This window comes from Meriones unguiculatus, chromosome 4 (assembly GCF_030254825.1).
Source record: "Meriones unguiculatus strain TT.TT164.6M chromosome 4, Bangor_MerUng_6.1, whole genome shotgun sequence".
NCBI classification, from domain to species: Eukaryota; Metazoa; Chordata; class Mammalia; order Rodentia; family Muridae; genus Meriones; species Meriones unguiculatus.
The window spans coordinates 7,781,671-7,804,246 of NC_083352.1; the positions used below are offsets into that span (position 1 = coordinate 7,781,671).

General features: G+C 48.2%; 1 protein-coding gene across 3 annotated transcripts in view; it reads left to right on the forward strand.

Annotated features, from left to right (window-relative positions):
* The window catches only part of Atp11a (ATPase phospholipid transporting 11A), a 110,586-nt gene that overhangs the window by 77,260 nt on the left and 10,750 nt on the right, over positions 1-22,576 (forward strand). For all 3 annotated transcript variants that reach the window (XM_060381381.1, XM_060381382.1, XM_060381383.1), the window contains exons 17-27: positions 157-260; positions 5,213-5,394; positions 6,809-7,060; positions 9,078-9,255; positions 10,620-10,722; positions 10,878-11,023; positions 11,522-11,581; positions 12,609-12,736; positions 15,599-15,734; positions 21,266-21,331; positions 22,194-22,297. In XM_060381381.1, the coding sequence (XP_060237364.1) occupies positions 157-260; positions 5,213-5,394; positions 6,809-7,060; positions 9,078-9,255; positions 10,620-10,722; positions 10,878-11,023; positions 11,522-11,581; positions 12,609-12,736; positions 15,599-15,734; positions 21,266-21,331; positions 22,194-22,297 (1,459 nt within the window). The remainder of the gene's footprint in view (positions 1-156; positions 261-5,212; positions 5,395-6,808; positions 7,061-9,077; positions 9,256-10,619; positions 10,723-10,877; positions 11,024-11,521; positions 11,582-12,608; positions 12,737-15,598; positions 15,735-21,265; positions 21,332-22,193; positions 22,298-22,576) is intronic.

Below are 22,576 nucleotides of genomic sequence, written 5' to 3' on the forward strand. Positions count from 1 at the left end.
ACGGACTGCACTTCCTCCAGGTGTTAATATGTTATCTGGCCTTTAAGATGTTCTGCACACCTGTATCACTTGTTTTCATTAATAACAATTGAAAAGTGAATCTGTCTCCCCATGGAGTAATCACACTCAACACTATTTTTTGCCTTCATTTTCCAGGAGAAATTTATCTATTTTGCAAAGGAGCAGATTCTTCAATATTTCCCCGAGTGATAGAAGGCAAAGTGGACCAGGTCCGGTCCAGAGTCGAGCGCAATGCAGTGGTAAGATCTGACGCTCTTACGCCTCTCTTCTTTCTGCAGACCATGGTTTCTGCCTCTTCTTTTGGCCACAGAGCTTTCTGATGTTAGTGGTTGCTTTGCTCTCCTGTCCGCTGGTAACCAGAAATGAGAGGTCCTCCTCCCGTTTACGCCATAGGCTATTCTGCAGAGGCGGCTTGCCTCCTCAAGGAGCCAGAGAGACCCTATGTGGAATTAGATGGCCTTCTGCTGGAATCTGGAGAGCCTGGGCTAGACATTCCAGATACAGCGCTGTCACCTTCCCTCGGGGACAGCCCCCGTACGGTGCCCCAGGAAGCGTGCTTCAGGCTTCATTGCACTTATGGCAAACTTCTTGAGGCCCTGATGTTAACTTTTATTTCAAGTGGGGACCCTTCTGCCAAGGGTCACCCCAGGAGTCACCAGAGACGCATCTTGTGTTACTGAGCACACTGACATAGTCCATAGTTCATCTGTTCTGTCCCCCCACCTGAGAGTCACTTTCCTTAAGAGGAGTAACATGTTAATTATGATCAAAGTACATCTGTTTTAGAGGATTTATTGAGCTATAGTCGGTGAACATTAATGTGTTCATACTGAAAATAAAAGTAGTTAAGTTTTGATATACAGTGTTAAAAACATTACGCTTCTACAAACAGCATCCTCAGAACTTTGTATCCCTTCCCTGTCAACTCCCCCATAAACCACCGCTGTGGGCCATCACTGTAGGCGAGACTTACCTTCCAAGTGTTCCTGTCAATAGGATCAGAGTCTGTTGTCCTGCAGGCCTCTCTCACTACCCGCGACTGTTCTGAGATTCAGCCACACAGGTGTATGTTTCAGCATAGTGTTCTTTTTCTCGCTGAGCAACCCATTCGTGCTGATGCCCGACTTACTTGTTCACCTGTTGATGCCAGTGTGGACTCTGGGTCCTGTGTCGACACCCCCCCTTTTTTTTTTTTGAGAAACTCCATGCTGTGGCTGTGTTTGCTCTCTGTATTCTTCTTTGCTGCTTTTCCATGGATGGCTTCTGGTTGTGGTGAGTTTGGGTGTAGCGATTCTCATACTTGTTCTGTTCAGGAGGCTAAAATGTGCTCTGTGGACTTTTACCAAGAATGGAAGTGTTTCAGTAATGCATTTGTAATGGCGTGTGTCCCCCGCCACCAGCCTCGTCACTTGGTCTACCATCGCTGGCTGGTTGATCCCTCTGTGGTGTGGACTTCATCCCACATGCTGGTCACAACTGCAGACTTTGCCCTGTGGGCCGCTGGATCCTTCACACTTCCTACTCACCTACTTCCTAGAATTTAACTGGTTAAGCTCTTCAGAAACAGCTTGTTCCTTCCAGCTGTGGCTTCTTGTTTTTTGGTGGGTTTGGAACAGTGCCCTGCCTGGTGCCCTGGAGGATGCTGGGAATGTGCTGTTCTCTAGCCACTTGATGGCCCCTGCCTGGCCTTTGAGCCTGGCCATCCATCATCCTCTTCCGGATCCTTCAGGGCCATTGGTTGCTCAGTGTCTACCTTAGTTAGGGTTTCTGTTGCTGTGGTAAAACACTTGGTCCAAAAACAACTTGGGAAGGAAAGGGTTCACTTCAGCTTACATGTCCTGATCATGGTCTGTCATGAAGGGAACTTAGGGCATGAACTGAAGAAGAGAACATGAATGAACATTACTTTCTGACTTACTCAGCTGTTTTCATATATTTCTCAGGATCACCTGCCCAGGGAGGGTACTACCCACAATGGGCCAGTGTTACCTCAGAATTGACATGTGGAGGCATACCTTTTCATTGTGTGCTCACTTCTCTTGTTATAGCAACTCCTTTCATTCTAACCAGTGCAAATCAGGAACTAGAACAGACAGAAAAAGTACACATCAATCTAATACAATTACGTAAAAATGTTAATACAAAATGTTCATATGGGGTCTGGAGAGATGGATCAGCAGTTAAGAGTGCTGTCCGTTCTTCCAGAGGTCCTGAGTTCAATTCCCAGCAACCACATGGGGGCTCACAACCATCTATACATGGATCTGATGCCCTCTTCTGGCGTGCGGGTGTACATGCAGATAGAACACTCATGTAAAATAAATTTTTTAAAATGTTCATACCTGTCTTCAAACATATTATCAAGCAAAATCTAGAAGCACATTGACAGAAGACATAGTGTAAGCTCTTTTGACTCCAGAAACAGATGATTTCATACATGTAACCCACTCCCACAGTTACACTAACAGACTATTGAGAAGCCGTACTCAGTCACCCAGAGACACAAAGAAGGAACCTGGCAAGAACCGTATCTCCTCTTGATTTTGAAATAACAGAAAATGAGCAGATGGCTGCTGCATTAATAAAACGAGTGCAACTGTGGTCAGGACGTTATTACTATCAACGGGGGTATGGGCGCAGCCTCGGCACTGCCAGCCGCAGACACTCCGCCTCGGGGGCGTCGTCTCAGTTAAGATTCCTTGTGTCACGGTGACAAAAAACAACCAGGACAGCATCCTCTAGATCTGTCCTGGAATTCTTAGATCCATCTGTCAGCTGAGGTAATTCATGCTTCCACCTGAGCCCCCACCTGTGCCCCAGGCCAGGAGTTAGTCGGCCAGGGAGCAAAGGAACTGCACCCTCACACGTTATAAACAGTTAAAGCTTTACACAGTAGAGGCAGTTGTAGGCAATGCTGAGAGGACCATTGTTTCCTTCAAATCTAGTTTCTTCTTCAATGGCTTGTTTTGATATTCAATCATAATTTAGCAATTGCTGCCAAATACAAGATTTTGAAAACTTTACCCTTTATTTTTACTAAGAACTTTATAGTTCTGGCTTTAAGTTTAAGATGTTGACCTTACTTTAAAATGTCATGTCTGGTGAAGGGAACAGTCCCGTGTTTCGTAAGTGGGTGTCATTTCTTGAGCACCATTGTTGAAGGGCTGGTTGTTTTTCCCTGTCGAATGATCTTGCTTCTCTTGTTAAGTCGTCCAGGTGGATGTTCTGGGTTTTGTTTCCTGGTCTCAGTTCTGTCCTACTCTTCCTCCTTTTCTCTGTCTTCATGCCAGTTCTGGACAGTTTTCTTCAGTGTCCTGTGCTAGTAAGTTTTGAAACCAGAATGTGTGCATTTTCATGAACTTGCTGTTCTTCTGAATACCTTGACATTCCCTGTGAGTTCCTGCAGAGTTCACCGTCGGGACTCCCACAGGATCACAAATCCACAAATGGCTCTGATGGGTGTTGTCTAATAACAGTACGAAATCTTCCAACATGTTTCTCTTATTTGGCTCTTCGGTCACGTCTTCAGTGTTGTGTAATTTTGGTCTGTTTGTCCTTTTTCTCCATGAGTAAACACATGTCTGAATGTTTTCTTTCTGATAATATTCTGAGTAGAATTGTTTTCTTAATTTCCTTCCCAGTGGGAAGTGTTGGGAGTATGTGAGGTGCAGCTGATATGCTGCGCTGACGTTACATCTGTGCTGTTGTTACATCCATGTAGCAGTTCTGGGATTTCATGGGAGGTGGGAGTGTGCGTTATTCACCATTTCCTGGCTGTGGGATCTGTCATCTGCACCTGCAGTCTTCAGAAAATCGTTCTTTCTGAGTCGGGGACCCTTGTTACCCTTGTTGCTTTGACAGAGTGTGTGATGCTAGGTTGTGTTCAGCAGAGGCACAGAGGAGAGACTCCCTGCCTGTCCTCACCTTGGAGCAGTTCTGGGGACAGCTCTGTGTTGACACTGCCATTGTCAGATGCTTCCTCTGCATCAGCTCAGATCAGCATGTGGGTCTGGTCTCCATCTTGTAACGCCACATGTTACGCTAGCCCATTTCTTTTGCTGAATCAGTCTGGCATTCAGGAGTGAGTCTCTTCACGACATACAGTCTTCTCACAGCTGTTGAGTTCCGTTTCCTAGTGTGCTGCCAAGGATTACTGTATCTGTGTTTATAAGGGACAGTGCTCTGCGGTAGTCTCCAAGTGTGACTGTGTTTCTGCAGTTCGGTGGAGTGGCATACAGGACTTTTAACATACTTAGCAGGAGTATGAAGTATACCTCTACTTCATATCCCCACAGAAGAAAGTCCCTGCCTACCTGTGCAGGCAAAGGCCAATTCATTTCTGAAAGCCTTATTCACCACTCACAATATTCTCCACTCTGGAAAGTTCCAGGTGGTTATCTTTAGAGACTTTGTTCTTGTCTGATGGTTCTTCTGCCTTGCGGATGAAGCAGTGTGTTTTGCCTCTGTGCCCCTCCCTCTTGAAGGATTAGAGTGTGTCCTTCACAGGAGTTAGGCGGTCTGAGATATGAAACAAACCGTGGCCTGTTAACCTGAAGAGCTGCATGATGGGTTGACAACACAGGAAATAGTTTTTGTAAGTCTAAAACTCAGAATCTGAAGTGCTTGCTTAGGAGGCCTGTGAGTATTATACTGTTGTACATGGAATTAAGCTGAAGGAGTAAGAAACACCCAAAGGTGCCACACCAGGAGCTGCCACTCAGTGATAGTTCGGTGTCTTGGCTGGAGGGAGGCGGAGTGGCAGGCCACATGGCCTTGACAACTGCATCGCACATTCTCTCCATGTGTTAGAACCCCTCATCCCTCATGCTTATTTTAGTTTCCCATGTCCCAGCATGAGGATGAATAATCTTGCAGTTTTCCAGCTCCCAGCTTTGGAAACACCACTACATCAACATTGCGAAGTATTATCTCCCCAAAGCTTAAACTGAACTCTATCTATGTACATGAAGGATCAGAGTCTGTGTTCCGGCGTAGTGGCCTGGACCAGGTATCATAGGTTATAGTTCTGTAGTGCACATGCTTGGCCATATTTAATGTAATTCAGTAATCCCTCGAGGGTGGCTGGGTTATGACTCATTCATTCTCTTCAGAGGTGGATAGGAGGCAGGCCTGAGAATGCATTTAGCAGATGGCATTAGATTCAAATGGAACGCTGACTTGTGTTCCACAGGAAGGGTTGCGAACCCTGTGTGTTGCCTACAAGAGGCTCGAGCCGGAAGAATATGAAGTTGTTTGCAAGCTGCTGCAGGCTGCCAAAGTGGCACTTCAAGATCGGGAGAAGAAACTAGCAGAAGCCTACGAGCAGATCGAGAAGGACCTCATTCTGCTTGGTGCTACAGCTGTTGAGGACCGGTAAAGATGCCGAGTGTCTGTGTTCAGTTACAGATGGGTGAGGGGCCTTGAGGGTGGGGTGGAGGGCATCGTATGCCAGTGTGTATGTCCTCAGGACAAGGCTCATCTGTTTTCCTTCACACAGAGTAACACCCGGAGGTTATAACTGGGTGGTTTGTTACTGACCACAAAAGATACCTAAAGGACACTTTCCCTCCAACAGGGGAGAGTAACATCTTCACATCACAACACACATGGGAGACCGGTTTTATTTTTTTTTCCATGCCCTAGAAATGATGAGTAATTATTTCCCAACTGCTGCTGGCCCTTAAGAACGCATCTATGACATTTTAGATCTTAATGTCATCAAAATATTTGTCATTGTTTGTTGAAGAAAGTTAAAATAACAAAGTGGACTGTTGTAAAACCAGTGATTGTAGCTGATAAAATTACTGAGAAAGAGCTTCTAGAATTCCCAGGTACAAGGGAACAATGTCTTGAGGACAGTGATGCAGAAAGGGAGGGAGCTTCTGAAAGGTCAGCTGACATGGCTGGGTTAGCCCATGGAAGGTTGACACCCGGGAGCGTGTAGGGATGAGCAGCAGTGAAAAGACACTCTTTTCCTAGACAAGGTTTCTCTGTATAGCGCAGGAGACACAGAACATGCACCCTCCTGGGATTACAGGCACAATGTCCCATGGCAGCGATGTTTGATCACAAGTCACTTCTTCAAAGCCAAAGCTAGCACACTGGTAAACTTTCCTCTCCAGGCCTCGGCTCCCTTATTGTTGTTCCAGAGAATTACAAGATTGGAGGTGGCTAGCCTCATAATGTAGCTGGAATAGTAGGACCTCTACACTTCCAGCTGGGGCTTCCTCCCAGGGACTAGTCTGACTTTGCAGGGTCATGTAGAGGTAGAAGGTCATACCAGATTTTACATAGTGCTGGCACATGCTAAGCCAGTGATAGATGTTAGCTAATGTGGGGCAGCTGTCATCATTATCATCATCATCATAATCATAATTATTACCAGCATCTGACATATTACTCAAAGCCTGGACTCCAGTTTGACAAGTAGCAACATTAGAACACGCAGCACCAAAAGGAAAGACATTCCTCATTTCCTGATGCCTTTTTTCCTTTTGTTTCTGGCTGTGATTGTTCTTCTAGGGGAAATGATACTGGATTGTGGAAGGGTGAGGCTCAGCAGAAGGCCATCACACAGAACAGCTTCCTTAAATCCTCACCCATGCTTGGCTGAGCCTTGTAGCACTTGTAACACTGGGAGCAGATTCCAGTCCTTTTACACAGATGTTGCATGTGCTGTTCTGTAGGGATGAGTGTTTTCGTGACTTCGTGTGTCTTGAAGTTCTTTATTTGTTGGCCTTTGGAGCCTGACTCGCGCCCCCTCCCCCCATGGGTTCTGTGCTCCCAGGCTTCAGGAGAAAGCTGCTGACACGATTGAGGCACTGCAGAAGGCAGGTATCAAGGTGTGGGTGCTCACCGGGGACAAGATGGAGACGGCCTCAGCCACCTGCTATGCCTGCAAGCTGTTCCGCAGGAGCACGCAGCTGCTGGAGCTGACCACCAAGAGGCTGGAGGAGCAGAGCCTGCATGATGTCCTCTTCGAGCTGAGCAAGACAGTACTGCGCTGCAGTGGGAGCCTGACCAGAGACTCCTTCTCGGGGTATGCAGCCTCTCCCACCTAATGGGGCCTGGGTCTCCATGGGGTGCTAGTGCCTGCACCGGGGTAGGTCGGGTGGATGCAGTGAATGAGACCGGAGCTCTCTGTGTGCAGCTGGGTGTGCCTGGATTTCCAGCTGATGGGTAAGGGGTGTAGAAAGATGTTTTGATTTTCATCTTCTGTTGTGCCTTGTGCGTCTATCATGGATGTTCAGAATACTGCCCCGGAAGCCAGAGGTAGTTAGTAATGGTGGAGGCTGTTTGTCTGAGAGAGCATGTTGCTGAAGTTGGGTCTTTCCAGGAATGTCCACCAGCTTACGCACACACTTGAAAGGGGCCTGCCTTACCAGCGTTGGCTGAGCCAGCTGCGGGTGGTCTCGCCTGCTTCCGATTCAGAGTCATTGTTCCACATTGTATTTGTTTGTGTGGGTGTCAGCATGCATGTGCCACAGCATACATTTGGAGATTAGAGGACAACTGAAAACCGTAAATTCCCTTCTTCCACCATAGAGTTTTTGGGGGTGAAACTCAGTCAGACTTGGAGCAGGCATCCCAAATCACTGAACCATCTTATTGGCCAGTCTTAAAAGTCATAAGAATTTGGCAAAACAGATCGCCTCTCTAGACCTGTGCAAATTTTAGTCTGTTTTAAGAACAGCACAAAGTCATTTCCTTATGGGATTGCAGATGTTCTTGTCATTTTAAGGCCTGGCAAAGGGTAAGGAGGGGCAGCTCAATGGTTAAGAGTGTGCACTGCTCTTCCAGAGGAGCCGAGTTCAATTCCCAGGCTGCTCCCAACTACATGTAACAGGAGGTTGGACTCTCCTGGTCTGTGCAGGTGTGTGCCTATACTTACATACAGACATACACATATTTAAATTCTTAAAAATAAATCTCTAAAGCTCAGCAAAGGAAGGCTTTGACCATGTTCTAACAATGAGGTCACCAGGACAGAAAGCCCAGGAGATACTAGCCAGACAGAGGAAAGGTGGCATGAGACCAGAAATGAAGAACCACTCTACCCTCCCTGTGTACTGAGACGTACATGGACCCACAGGAGGCTGTGGCTGCTTTGCCTGAGCGAAGAGTTTTCTTTAAAATGTGAATTTACAGCATATTCAAAAAGGTGGATCCAGTACTGTAAAGACTGTTGTGATGAAAGGAGAGCTGTAAGACCCCTGATACCGCGCATTAGTACCAAGTGTGCTCCGGTTGCAGTGTGGAGGCCCCGGCGTGGTGCTCTAGACTGTGGGCGCCTGACCTGGGTGCTCTAGACTGTGGGCGCCTGGCCTGGGTGCTCTAGAGTGTGGAGGCTCAGGCGTGGGTGCTCTAGACTGTGGACGTCCAGGCGTGGGTGCTCTAGACTGTGGAGGCCCAGGCGTGGGTGCTGTAGACTGTGGACATGAGGCCCAAGCGTGGGTGCTGTAGACTGTGGAGGCCCCGGCGTGGGTGCTCTAGAGTGTGGTTACCTGGCATGGGTGCTCTAGACTATAGAGGCCCAGGCGTGGGTGCTGTAGACTGTGGACATCCAGGTGTGGGTGCTCTAGACTGTGGGCGCCTGGCATGTGGTGCTCTAGAGTGTGGAGACCCAGGCATGGGTGCTGTAGACTGTGGACGCCCAGGCGTGGGTGCTGTAGACTGTGGACATCCAGGCGTGGGTGCTGTAGACTGTGGACATGAGGCCCAGGCGTGGGTGCTGTAGACTGTGGACATCCAGGCGTGGGTGCTGTAGACTGTGGACGCCCAGGCGTGGGTGCTGTAGACTGTGGACGTCCAGGCGTGGGTGCTGTAGACTGTGGACGTCCAGGCGTGGGTGCTGTAGACTGTGGACGCCCAGGCGTGGGTGCTGTAGACTGTGGACGTCCAGGCGTGGGTGCTGTAGACTGTGGACGTCCAGGCGTGGGTGCTGTAGACTGTGGACGTCCAGGCGTGGGTGCTGTAGACTGTGGACTTCCAGGCGTGGGTGCTCTAGACTGCGGGTGCAGTGGCTGAGTGGTCCTGCCCTTCTGTGTGCTCTGAAGACTTTCCACAGATATGCACGACTATGGGTTGATCATCGATGGAGCAGCGCTGTCCCTGATCATGAAGCCCCGGGAGGATGGGAGCTCCTCGGGCAACTACAGAGAGCTCTTCCTGGAGATCTGCAGGAACTGCAGCGCTGTGCTCTGCTGCCGAATGGCACCCTTGCAGAAGGCCCAGGTCAGGAACGGCTCACTCCTACGCCGTAGGGAAAAAGCCTTTTTTTTTTTTTTTTTTTTTTTTTTATTTCCTAAGTCTCACAGTCTTGGGTTGTTAAACAATTAGGAAGACAAATGGAAATTCAGAACCTGAGTCTTAGATCCTCCCTGAGGGTCGGGCTTGGATGGCCCCTCCTAGAGAGACCCCATGGTGCCTTGGGAATCTACTCCAAGGGGGTGGGCAGGGAGCTTGCCTTCACTGAGACCTCTGTGTGCCAGGGAAGTCAGGATGTGACTCTCTCCCTCTGGACAGGACTCGGCACTTCCCCTGTTCTTGGGGAACATACCCAGATCATTTTTGTAAACACATCAACTGTATTGTGGAAGGCGTACGTAAACATGGTATCTTTACAACATTCAGACACCTGAATGGGGTCTGGCTTCACTGTAGCGTATTTCAGGTGTGATGCAAGGAGCTTTGAACTGCTCCTGAGGAAATCAGGGCCTCTCAGCTGGCTCAGCCATAAAGGAAGAGTCATTATGTCTGTCTGAGAGCCAGATTTGGGGAGGTGCTCTTTCGTATGCAAGCTTGCTGCTCCAGTTAGCCGCTGTCACTAGACACAGTCAGGAAGTCCCTGGGCAGCTCTCAGAAAGCACAGGCTGGGGTACAGTTACTCGCAGGTATCTTGTTTGGGATAAAAATGGCTTTTTCCCAGCTCCCTTCTGTGCTTGAGTTCATGTAAACCTTCTATAATTGTTTCCCTGATGGGAGCCTGGGATTTCCAGTACTATTTTCAGATTCTCCATTTCTTTATGCAAGTGCATATATGTTCCATTTCTTGTCTTGAAAGAAGAAAGCACTCTGCTTTGCCTCCTTCTCAGTCTTGCATCCTAATCCTAAACTAAAGTGCAATGCATGTAGGGAAGTCTATAAAGAAATCAACCTGGAAACTGAGAAATAAAGAGAAATCATGAAGAGTACTTACTGCATTAAGTTGACATATTTGATTTTTATACATGACAAATTTGAAAATTAAAACAGCATTAGAAACAACTTTTTAAAAAAATTGTTTGATACCAAGTGGCATGGAATTGAAGCAGCTTTTTGAAAACTACTGTGCTGGCATTGGCCCCAGGCTTTTCCGATACCTGAACATAACTCTAATGTTGTGTTCATGCCTTCATGAAGCTGTGCCATTGATTTATCTTAATTTTTATGAGACTGTTTGATCTTCTATGGAGGAAATAGTCTGAGAGCTGTAAATGAGCTTTAAGCTAACAATTTCCCCATTTCCTGCACCATCTTTATGTCTTTGTTCTTCCCAGTTAATAACACTAACAAAACTGAAACAGAGATGATAAACTTCATGTTTCTTTCTTTTCCAGATTGTTAAGTTAATCAAATTTTCAAAGGAGCACCCTATTACCTTAGCAATCGGTGATGGTGCAAATGATGTCAGTATGATTCTAGAGGCCCACGTGGGCATAGGTAAGCCATCGATGCTCATTAGGTAGACAGAGGCTGTGTCTCAGCATGCAGAGGGACCTTGGGCCTCCCCCTGTGACCTGTGCTTTTACGAGGGGATAGTGATCTCCTGGGCTTAGCTGACTCTGGCTTACAAGTTTATCTGCCCGTCATTCTAGGCGTCATTGGGAAGGAGGGTCGCCAAGCTGCAAGGAACAGCGACTATGCAATACCCAAGTTCAAGCACTTGAAGAAGATGCTTCTTGTTCACGGGCATTTTTACTACATCAGGATATCTGAGCTTGTGCAATACTTCTTTTATAAGGTAGGAAGTACTTCTCTCCTCTCAGTTCTCTCCACAGTTTCAGTGGCCTGAGACCTGCATCAGGTGATCTAGTGTTTTCAGGGCCATTTATCTACAAACAGAAGTGACCATTAAGAAGTAGGTTGTTCCTATAAAAAGAGGATCCCTGATACTTCCTGAACTTTCTCAGAATGTAACATGGAGCCAGAGGAAGAGTCGTAAGATGTTTGAGGGCAGATGTCTTTGGTGCTGTCCGTGCAGGCAGGTCCTTGCTGCCCAATTCTCAATTGCCACTGCCTTAAACCAGTGTGTCTCCCTTCTGCTGCTCGTGTTCTCCAGGGCCCCACCATAGACCTGTCCTGAAGAGAATCATGTCCAGACCCTACTCAGCTATTGTGTGGGTCGTTGGGCTCACTTGGCCAGTGCCCCGTAGGAAGCATGATGTGTTGGCAGTGGCTGCTGAGCTCTAGGCATCTCTGCAGAACGCCCTTGAACTAATGGCCACGACTTATTTTCCAGAATGTCTGCTTCATTTTCCCTCAGTTTTTGTACCAGTTCTTCTGCGGATTTTCACAGCAGGTCAGTCTGATGCCATAAGTTGGAAGCTCACCGTGGTCTTGCCTTCCTTCCCTGTGGGTGGCCATAGTGAGGGGACAGTCTTCAGGAATGTGCAGATGGACCCTATGTGGATCTGATAGGGGCTTGGGGTCATCCATCCTCCTGCCCTTGTCAATAGACAAAGATGAAGGGCCAGAGCGGAGGAGTTGCCAGCCCCCAGTCTGGGTGTGGTGAGGCTAAATATGTTCCTGAACACAGCCTGTAATGACATAGCCAATGGGCCCCTGTGGTGGGGCTGTACGGCTACATTGGAAGGGTTACACCCACACCTGAACCTTCACAGATGTGTGGGCCATCCTTGGAGTCAGACATGGAAGTATGCAGGATGCAGACATAGGTCACCTGGGAGACTCCTCAGTACTTGCTGCCTGGGAAGACACTTTTCTGTCCCCATGTACCATGTGCTCAGATGGACAGTGGCCAGTAGCTTGTATCCAGAGCCACCAGGGCCAGGTTAATTGAAGCTGAAAGATGTTAAAGTGAACAGAATTGCAAATTAGGGAGCTAAACTCTGCCTGGACCTGAAGAATTTTAAACCTGGCAAATTTACTTCATGAAGTTTAAAATCTGCTGCATTTGTCTGTCTCTGTAAAATGGTGGCTTTTATGCATTTTAGGTGCACTTTCTATATATTTATGCTTTTTACAAATTAAAATGTAGCATACTCAGGGCCTAGGGAAATGACACAATTGTAAAGTTCTTGCTGTGTAAGCATTAGGACCTGAGTTCAAATCCCCAGCACCCATGTTCAAAGCAGGCAATAGCAGCATAGGCCTGTCCTTCTGGTGATGAGGGGTCAGAGGCAGTAGGCCGCATGGGGCTCATTGCCTAACCACTCTGCCTGGGTCAGTGAGCTCCAAATCACCTGATGCTGACCTCTGTTCTCCACACACACATGTGCACACGCACACACAGTAATATGCTAAATCATAACATCAATGTGTTCAAGCCACTGGAGCGCCACTCAGCTTGCTTCTCCTTCTTGCAGACTTTGTACGATACTGCGTATCTGACTCTCTACAACATCAGCTTCACCTCCCTCCCAATTCTCCTGTACAGCCTCATGGAGCAGCACGTGGGCATTGAAGTGCTCAAGAGAGACCCATCCCTTTACAGGTGTGTGCCTCTGTCCCTGGGCAAGTGTGAGCCCCTACAGCTCTTCTGTGCAGCACAGGGGGGCAAGGAAGCAGCGCAGAGTCCTCCCATCAGCTCCCACTGGTGGGATTTCAAAGCTGGTGTGCATGCTCCCACCGGATAGAAGTAACCAGCGAGTGTCCTGGAGGATGCACCAGGTGATGGGGTCTGCAGTAGGCTTGGATGCACATAGGAGCCTCCTTTGCGTGTCACAGCATGGTAGAGACGTGAACCCCTTCTGCGCCCTGATCTTGGTAGAGTTGGGAAAACTAGGAGTGGAGCCTTCCTCGGCTCTGCTTCAATTCTCAGTATTAAGGCAATAGCTTTTCTACTCTTTCAGAACTGCCCAGATTTTCTGACATATGCAGTGTTTCTTTGTAGTCTTTTTCGATAACACACAAGAAGGAGATCCCCTGCTTTTGTCCAGTTTCTCCCGGTAATAATGAGTTGGATGCTGCCAGCCAACACAGTATTGTTCTTCACCTACTTCATTCAGTTTGCCCAGGGTCTATTGTCTTCTTCCTGTGTGTACACACATGTATGTGCTTAGTTCTGTGAGGTCTCTTCACCTGTGTAGTTTCAGAAGCCACATAGCAGCAGACAACCTTTTCCTGTCCAGTTCCACAGGATGTAGTCACCAGCTTTGGGGCCTTCCTTTTAATGTTTAGCCATTTAAGAGACCTTGAAGTTTGAGGAAATAGGTAGAGGTGTGCGTGCGTGTGTGCGTGCAGTGTTTCAGATGTCGACACAGAGGGAATGGTGTAGACAAACTAGTGAGTGCACTGAACAGGCCTAGAAACTCATGTGGTGGAAACCATGGCTCTGTTCTAGGGAGCAGCGTCTGAGTGCCTTGTGGATGGCTCTCCTCGTGGGAAGCACGTGAGGGAGCTTCTGTATGTGTGTCAAGGACCAGTGTGACAGAATCTGCACCCTCGGCTATTCTTCCTGGGACTTCCATGGGGTGCTCCCTTTCCTCTAGTGTAACACCGTGTGTGCTCTTGGCAGCTCTTCCTTTCACTTTGTCTGTAATGGGTTCAGCAATGGCACAATAGAAATCTCTTAATAACTCTAAGGTACACCGGGCACAGTGGTGCACCCCTTAATCCCAGCACTCCAGGAGGCAGAGGCAGGCAGATCTCTGAGTACAAAGCCAGCCTGGTCTACAGAGTGAGTCCAGGACAACCGTGACTACACAAAGAAACCCTGTATAGAAAAACAGAGAGAGAGAGAAAAATCTGTTACTTTCTACTGATAAAAGGATCTATCGAGAGAGAAAAAAAACAACAAAAAATAATAATAATTCTAAGGTGGATTTGTTAAAAATACATAACAAGATTGAGATGATGATTCCTAAAGCAACTCAAAACCCAGGAAAGTTTTAAGAAAGACAAAAGAGATCTTGAAGCACGTAATTATGCTCAGAACAGCACATAGTATTCTGTCTCAGGAAACAGCCCTTGCAAGAATGGCTCAGAGAGGTTAATGAACACCCGTGAGCATGAGGACGTCAGTGCAGGAGCAAGGACCTCGTCTGTAGGTACCACAACCTCAGGCAGTAAGGAGACAGGAAGGGTTGGAGTCAACCAGCTTTTGTGCCAACAGAATAAATCCCCTTATCTTGGCTATGGTTGCACGGGACAGAAATGCAGATAGTGTCAGAGAAGAGTCAGTAAAAACGTGTAAAGTCCAGTACGTAGGCTGCCAGCGAGGTGTTGAAGTTACCACAGAGATGCGCTTAACTACGAGGCCAAAAGGTTAAATATCTGCCTAAGGAAAATAAAGCGTATGAGAAGAAAACTTGTGAAAAAAAAAACTTTCAGAGAATCATTATCTAGTTTCTTGGAACATATTTGAGGAAATAAAACTGAAATTGTATGCTTTGTGGCTTTGAAATGAAACACAGAGGCTTGAGCTGTTCAGGGCCATCTCCTTAACAGCAGGCTGGTGGTCACTCCCTTCATTATACCGTTGCCACGTCTTCGTCTTTTGGAGCTCTTGAACCCACGGGAGTTGGACTCCAGCAACCTTAAATCTCAGTGTGTAATCATATGTCAGATGTGTCTGTGCTGTTGTGTGTCAGTCACACTTAGAAGACAAGAGTGCACCAGGTTTTCTTTACCAGCTATACAATTGACTGAGAGATTCAAGAGCCAGTGGAGAGCATTGGTGTACAGCAGTGTGGTCTGAGGAAATGCAGCTTTCTCTGTCAGAGGATGCAGCCTCCATGTCTTTTGGTCCCAGTTGATGCTGTTTAGGGACACATGGGCAGAGTGTGTAGAAGGAGGTTTTTCCTCCCTTCTCTAAGCTCCCAGAACAATGACTCATGACAATCAAAATGATTTTACAAATACCTAGGCCTACAGTGAGGCTCTTCTCTGACTAGCTCATAGCTTAAAATAACCCATATAGGGGCTGGAGATATGGCTCAGTGGTTAGGAGCACTGTCTGTTCAAGTCCCAGCACCCACATGGCAGCTCACAACTGTCTGTAATGCCTATTACATTCTCACTAATGCACATAAAGTTAAATAAATAAAAAAAAAAATTTTAAAAAATAACCCATATAATACTAATGTACATTCTGCCACGTGCCTGGTTACCTGAGCTCACTTACCATGCATCCACCCTCTTAGCATCTTGCTGGCTGAATCGCCTGTACCTGGCTCTCTCCCAGAATCCTCTCTGCCTTCTATGTCCCACCCCCTATCTTCTGCCTATAGGCTGTCAGATTTATTATTGACAGGTGCTACATCCACCCACTGCGTATGATATTCCTTCTGTAAGAGAAGGGCTGGACAGGGTGGCCCTCGTGCTGATGTCACAGTTTCTCCACTCTTTTCCTCAGAGACATCGCCAAGAATGCACTGCTCCGCTGGCGGGTGTTCATTTACTGGACGTTCCTCGGCGTATTTGACGCTTTGGTATTTTTCTTTGGTGCTTATTTCATGTTTGAAAACACAACCGTGACCAGCAACGGACAGGTCAGTACTGAGTGTGATCTTGTGGCTTCACTACTTAGTAATGAGCCCCACTGTGTACAGTCATTGTGTAGAGCAGCCGTGTGAGAAGATCTCGGCCTGTGGTTAGGTGAGCACCGATGGGTGTGCATCTATATGGGTGTGCATCTATGAGCAGCCTAGAGGAAGGACGTGTCACACTCACCAGATGTAGGGGAAGGTTGGCCCTGAGGTTTTCCTGACAGTTCACAGTGTGCACCCGCCATGAGCTGAACCCAGTGGCTCCGTGGTTTCTTCCAGCCACTGTACTTTCGTATGGGAGTTAAGTGGTGTGCGTGTCTCTCCAGTGCGTGAGCATGGCCCCTTTACAGTGAGTAGCTCTGTAGTTCTCTAATGGAGAGCAGCTTGTTGTTTGCCTACTTTCTGGGGTTTGTTTTATTCGTATCTTGCTTTTTTCTTTTTGCCACTTGCTTCCCTTCCCACCTCAGATAATGACCACCAACACAAGCATGGTAAGACACTATGGGTTTGTCCTCTCTGTGTTTTTGGAGTGCATTATAAATAAAATATTTCTTGAAAATATTTTCAAATGTGACTTCTCCTGTGTGCTTTGTTGGTAGAAAAGCTGTTAGCCATTTCTGCCCTGTGCTGGTGTCAGAGCCTCCTGACCCTGCAAGGTGTCTTCTCCCTGGGTTTCTGTCAAGGCTTCAGTAGAAGGGGATTATTAAGCTGGCCCCGTAGGTCTGCATGTCACTGTAAATTGAGTACAGGCCTGGTAGGGACCGTGCTTTGGTGGCATACCGGTGCCACCTTGGGGAACAAGTGACATCAAGTAGACCTTAGATCTTCTCCATGGAATCTCAATTCCAAGCTTAGTGTTAGCCCAGTTAGGTCACAGGTTCTGAGATGGCTGTTCAAATAGACACTGCAATTGACATCAGAGAAAACTCCTCTGTAGCCATCCCTTCAGGGAGCTTGAAGACAGAAATGCTTCTCATTTCTCGTTTAACCAGCTCCCCTCTTCTCCCATGTTGTCTTCCCCATGCTGATCCCTCAGGCTGTCAGGCTGAAATGCCCAGGTGTGGCCTGTGGCCTGACAGTTTGTGTGTTTGTTTCTGTGTCCCCATAACTAAAAGCTCTGATCTCTTGCAACATAATAAAAATCAGTGTTTTACTAAATTTGATCCTGAAGATATGCTAAAATTTATTTCACTGTTTTAAAGATTGTAAGGTTTTTTGTAGCTTGCTGTGATCTTTTATTGTCATCAATCAATGCTTGTAAGCCACCAGCCGGTAAACACGGTGGCAGGGTCATCTGTGTCTTGTAAGCCACCAGCCGGTAAACACGGTAGCAGGGTCATCTGTGTCTTGTAAGCCACCAGCCGGTAAACACGGTAGCAGGGTCATCTGTGTCTTGTAAGCCACCAGCCGGTAAACATGGTAGCAGGGTCATCTGTGTCTTGTAAGCCACCAGCCGGTAAACATGGTAGCAGGGTCATCTGTGTCAGGGTAACTTGTACACTATTGCCCACAAGTCAGCCTTTAAGGGGCACCTCATCATCCCACATGTCCTAAACACTCGGTGTCAGCACTTGTTCACTGTCAAACCACATCTTGCCACTCAAGGGCCCTTCATCTGGTGGTCTCTGGCATGGGGAGGGAGGTTGAGGAAGGAGCGTACACAGGTTAGGAAACTGGTGTGAAGTGTGTCCAGAACTCAGATCCTGACCTGTGCCAGCCTTGTGGCACCCACCTCAGTGTTTCAGAGTACAGTGACAGACATTCCCCAGGAATGCCCTGGAGGTAGAGTGTCCTTTAGGCCTTGTGTGGGCTACTGGGAAGATGCTTCTCGGTGGCCCCGCAGTGCCCCATCCGTCACCCACAGCTCTGCATTAGCCATTCTTGTTCATTGGAATTAGAAATGAAACTAGAAAACAAGTGTCGTGGGCAGAGACACCCTCCCCTGAGCCCCCTGCAGGGCTCTGCCGCTGAGAAGGGTCTTGGTGGCCGCTTTCACCACACACATAAGCCTGTCAGTAGAGGTCCACATGTATGATTGACGTCTTGACACAAAGGAATTCAGAGCCAGGCATGATGGGGAGTGTGCTCTGGTCTGTCTGTGGAACTCCAAGACCAGAGTCGCCTCGACATCCCTGACTGCATTCCAGGGTAGACACTGACATCTGTCTGTGAGGTAGGAATGGAGGAACTGGGATGACCAGGAGGCCAAGGAAGAGATGAGGTTTCTAGTCATGCACAGCACCCTGTGCCCAGGCCTCTAGGAAGCCCTCCTCAGCCTGGGTTAAGCCGGTGTTGGGGTACGAGATACGAAACTATTAGATGCACAGGGCTGGAGTGCAAAGGCTACTGGACAAGGCCCTCTCAGGTCGGGGTTTGCAGCTTTGTGGTGATAGTTCTGGACACTCCCCATGGATCCAGGGCGCATCTTCCAGACTGTTCTGATCAGAAGCTCACTCTGTTGCCTGCTGTTAAGGACTTTTCTAAAAAGGTGCAGTGTCTCATGGGAACATTCATAGGTCTCGTGTAGTATGAAGACAATGGAATTATGAATAATTTCTTAAAGTTTGCTTATGAATTTTTCTTGCACTGACATCAAAATCCATAGAAGAATTTCTGATGCTACTGAGGCATTAATCACCACACTCTTGCTGATCCCTGGGCTGTTCCTAGCCTGGTATTTAATTTGGAATGTTATAATAGTCAGGAAATACCTAGAGGACAGAAGGGATGGTTGTCCCTGGTGTGTGATCACAGCATACAGCTGACAGGCGGGGGTGTAGAGTTGGCCCAAAGGAGTGAACGGGTGTTGTGACGATGATCTTAAGCCAAAGCCATGTCTGTTGTGGAATATTACTACATGTAAAAATTAAGTTGGCGTAGATTTAAAGGCTTTGGGGAGCAGCAAAGACCTTATGAGGACACTCGTCCTCAGGGAAGAGAAAGAATCGAGGACTGGACTGACATCAGACAGACAGGTGGGACCGGCCTAGGACATTGCTACAGGTCTGGGGCTGTCTGAAGTCAATCAGACCATGGATGGAGGTACATGTTGAGTTGTATGTCAGTCGGTCGGATGGTGAAGGTGTTGATTACTCAGACCATTCATTTACAGGTATTGTTGAGAGCTGAGCTGTCAGTGAGGTGCGTTGTTAAGCTATGAGCCAGTCAGACCATCAGTGCTGGTCATTGTGGAGATGTAGGTCAGTTAGACATCAGTGGAGATATGCTTTCAGTCCTGAGGAAGTCAGAAGTGGAAGCATCCCTGGGGCATGCGGAAACGTGACTATCTGGCCAAGGGACTGGTGTCCTAGACTTACATCCCACACAGAGGTCCTTAAGGAATCTAGAAGATACTAAGAGACTCTTGGTAGGCAACCAGAAGGCTCCCACTGGAAATAAATGAGGAAATGAAGATTACATAGAAACAGCTCTGTGGCCATCCATCCATCCATCCATCCATCCCATCCCAGTGCACTGGCACTAGCCAAGAGCCATGGGCACAGGGAGGCAGATGACCATGTTTCTTAGGCTCCTAGCCAGTCTGCAATTCCTGACTTGGGATTGTTACATTTCATCTGCCTATAAAAGTAATGGTGATGGGCTGGAGAGATGGCTCAGTGGTTAAGAGCATTGTCTGCTCTTCCAGAGGTCTTGAGTTCAATTCCCAGCAACTACATGGTGCTTCACAACCATCTATACTGAGATCTGATGCCCTCTTCTGGTATGCAGGTGTACATGCAGGTAGAGCACTCATATATAGTAAATAAATATTTTTTAAAGTGGTGGTGGTGATTGTGTGCCTTACAGGAACTCAGGGCCTAGTGTCCCACCATGGTACCCCAGGTCTGCCCTAACCACTGAACTCAAGGGAACCCTGGCAGTGGTGGAGGGATGCTTTCCTCCCTGTAACAGGTGTGGGAGGAACAAGTTGCTAAGTTTACTTTGGCCTGGTATACAGTCCTGCTGGGATCTGCGTATCCCACTGCTTATACCTGTACCTGTGTCATGCTGTCATCTATGAGTTCTCTCATTCTGTGACAACTGATGGCACAGGAGAGCTGGAGTTGAGACAGTAGCCTCTACTCCCCTTATTGTAGGTCACCATTTGGCTAACACCTATAGCTTGTGATTAAACAAACCAACTGCTTGCTCTCCAACACCCCCTTAGGTAAATGACGTCATTGCTGCCACCAGTCTGCTGCCCCTGACTTGTAAAAATATTCCTGTCCCAGAGGTAAAGCCTGTGGGAGAGTGCTTGTGACCCACTTCTGTCAATCACATACTCTGGGCATTGGTGTTGGCTCTCTTCCTGTGGGGACCAGCCCCACATACCTTGCAGCATCTCTGCTTTCTCCCTGCTAGTTGTAGCAGTAGCTACTCCAGAGTGACCAAGCGGCCTTTGGCTAAAAGCCCTCATATGCAGGTCTAAGGGCTTCTGTTGGTGCTGTTTCTAAGCCCTGAGAGGATGAAGAACAGGACATGGTGGCCTCCTTATGCAGTCAGTGTCTCCAAGGCCTGATGCCCAGGGCTCCTGCAGGCCACGGAGTGACAGAAACCTGATTCCTGTATGGTTATAGGCATGTGTCTTTGATTAAAACTAACCATAGGCAAAGTACTAGCATCATAGCCCCTGAGTCAAATAAAACTTTGAGGAAGTTCTGGAAATGTTCTGTGAGAGGTGTAGTTGACAGAACCCAACTGTCTCCACATCATGTGGCATGTAGGGAACCATTCTTGCAGAAGGCCTGTGGAGGCTGGCTTTTCTGAGAGAAAGGGCTTGCAGCTACTGACCTCACTTGTGTCTGTCTGTAGTTGAGAAACATGTCAGTTCCTAGAGTGTGACTCCTGTCTGTACCTCCCATTGTCCTGCCTGAGTCCCCACTCGAAGGAAGGCAGCCATTACTACTTGGTCTTCCCTCCTTTTTGGGTAGCTGTTAGCAGCCATGGCTGTGGCCAGGGGCCTAGATGCTGGAGGAGTAGCCTTTGTCTAGTTTGTGCCGCCTGCCTACTCCTCCTTGTCCTGAGGTCTTCACAGAGAAGCCCTCCCCGATGCTGTCACCTCTGTTCTGGTGTCTCCTCTGGCTGTCTCCTGCAGTGTTCTAACAGCTGGGCCCCTCAGCTGTGTGTATGTCTGTCACCAGGGGCAGGCTCCCTGAGTGTGGAATGCGGTGGTCGGCCGTTTGATAGAGAGCAGCCTAGCTGGGGTCCAAATCTGCACACTGTTTGCTGGCTTCAGCCGCGTGGCCTGCCGAACCTGAAATCTTAGGACTCTTGACAGTCATGCGCTGGTGCACAGGAGGGCCGGTGTCAGGGGCCAGGAGGACACTAATGTGATGCATCCCTGAGCCAGATTTGGCCATGTGCTGGCTTATGGCCGTCTGAACTCTTGCCTTCTCTAGCTCAGAAGACTGTAGTCTCCATATCTTTGGGTTGGGGTGCAGAGGCCATGGGTCATGCTCTCTAGCATCCGTGTTTGGGATGAGGGAGGAGAGGTAAACAGCAGCAGGCACTCACTTAGACTCTTGTCTTCACAGATGTTTGGAAACTGGACCTTCGGGACACTGGTGTTCACTGTGATGGTATTCACCGTCACGCTGAAGGTGAGTTACTGCTGTGGGCACACGCCAGCCGGGACCAGCCTGCCTGCAGCTCTCCCTAGGCTCCACGTTGACACTGGCACCCCCATGCTAAGTGTCTTGAGCCGTCTCCTTCAGTTCATATCCAGGTGCCCGCAAGTGTGCACTGCCTGGCACATGGACTTCAGAGCCCCTCGAGAGAGACTGAAGAGCTGAGTGTTTATAAAAGCATGGAAACTGACGTGCTCTGCAATACAGAGCCCCAGCCCCAGTACAGTTAAAACATCTGTCTGCATAAATTCATGTATTTCAGAGTTGTTTAATTTAGTTGTGTTTGTTTTGTGTTTATGGGTGTTTTGTCTGCCTGTATGTCTGTCCCATGTGGGTGTCTAGTGCCCTTGGATCCCCTGGGACTAAAGTTACGAACTGCCATGGATGGTAGGAATTGAACTCAGGTTCTCTCTGCAGCCCCCACAGTCAGAGTCTGGGAGAACTTGGTTCTGAAAGTCCCCACCCCATCACATTGGGTCTTTAAGAGTATGCAAATAGACTCCTCAAATTGTCTTCTTAGGCAGGAGTATGTCAGCATGGGGGATGCTTCATGCTTACACACACTCTCTCTCTCTCTCTCACACACACACACACACACACACACACACACACACACACACACACACACAGTAGCCAGAGGTCCCAGGTGACTCAGGAAAACCTGGCAATCCCAGCTGTCTTCTGAGGAAACATGGTTTGCCTCAGTGCGGTTTTCTTTCAGCTTTGGCGGGCACTCTGCCATCGTGTCTCAGCTCCGCCTCGTTTCTGATGATTTTCTGGCCCTCCTTTCTGCATGCGCGGATGATGCCACTGTTGGTACCCCCTTCTCTCCTAGCTGGCGCTGGACACACACTACTGGACTTGGATAAACCACTTTGTCATCTGGGGGTCACTGCTGTTCTACGTCGTCTTCTCCCTGCTCTGGGGGGGGATTATCTGGTAAGAATCCTGAAACCCCTTGTGTCCCCAACTGCCCCACACCCCGTCATTGAGGACTCAAGGTGCGTGCTCTGCACAGCCCATGGCCTCCTGCACTGGAGTGCCAGTTGCTGTTGGAACCTGTGTTCATAGTATCATGGTGCATGTTTGGAGCTCCGGCACACAGGCGGTTCACACTGCCCTGAGTGAACAACTGATGTGGTTCTGGCAGCTGGAAGTTGCAGAACATGACAGCAGCAAGCATGCTCAGCACCTAGTGAACAGCACTTGCCGTGTCAT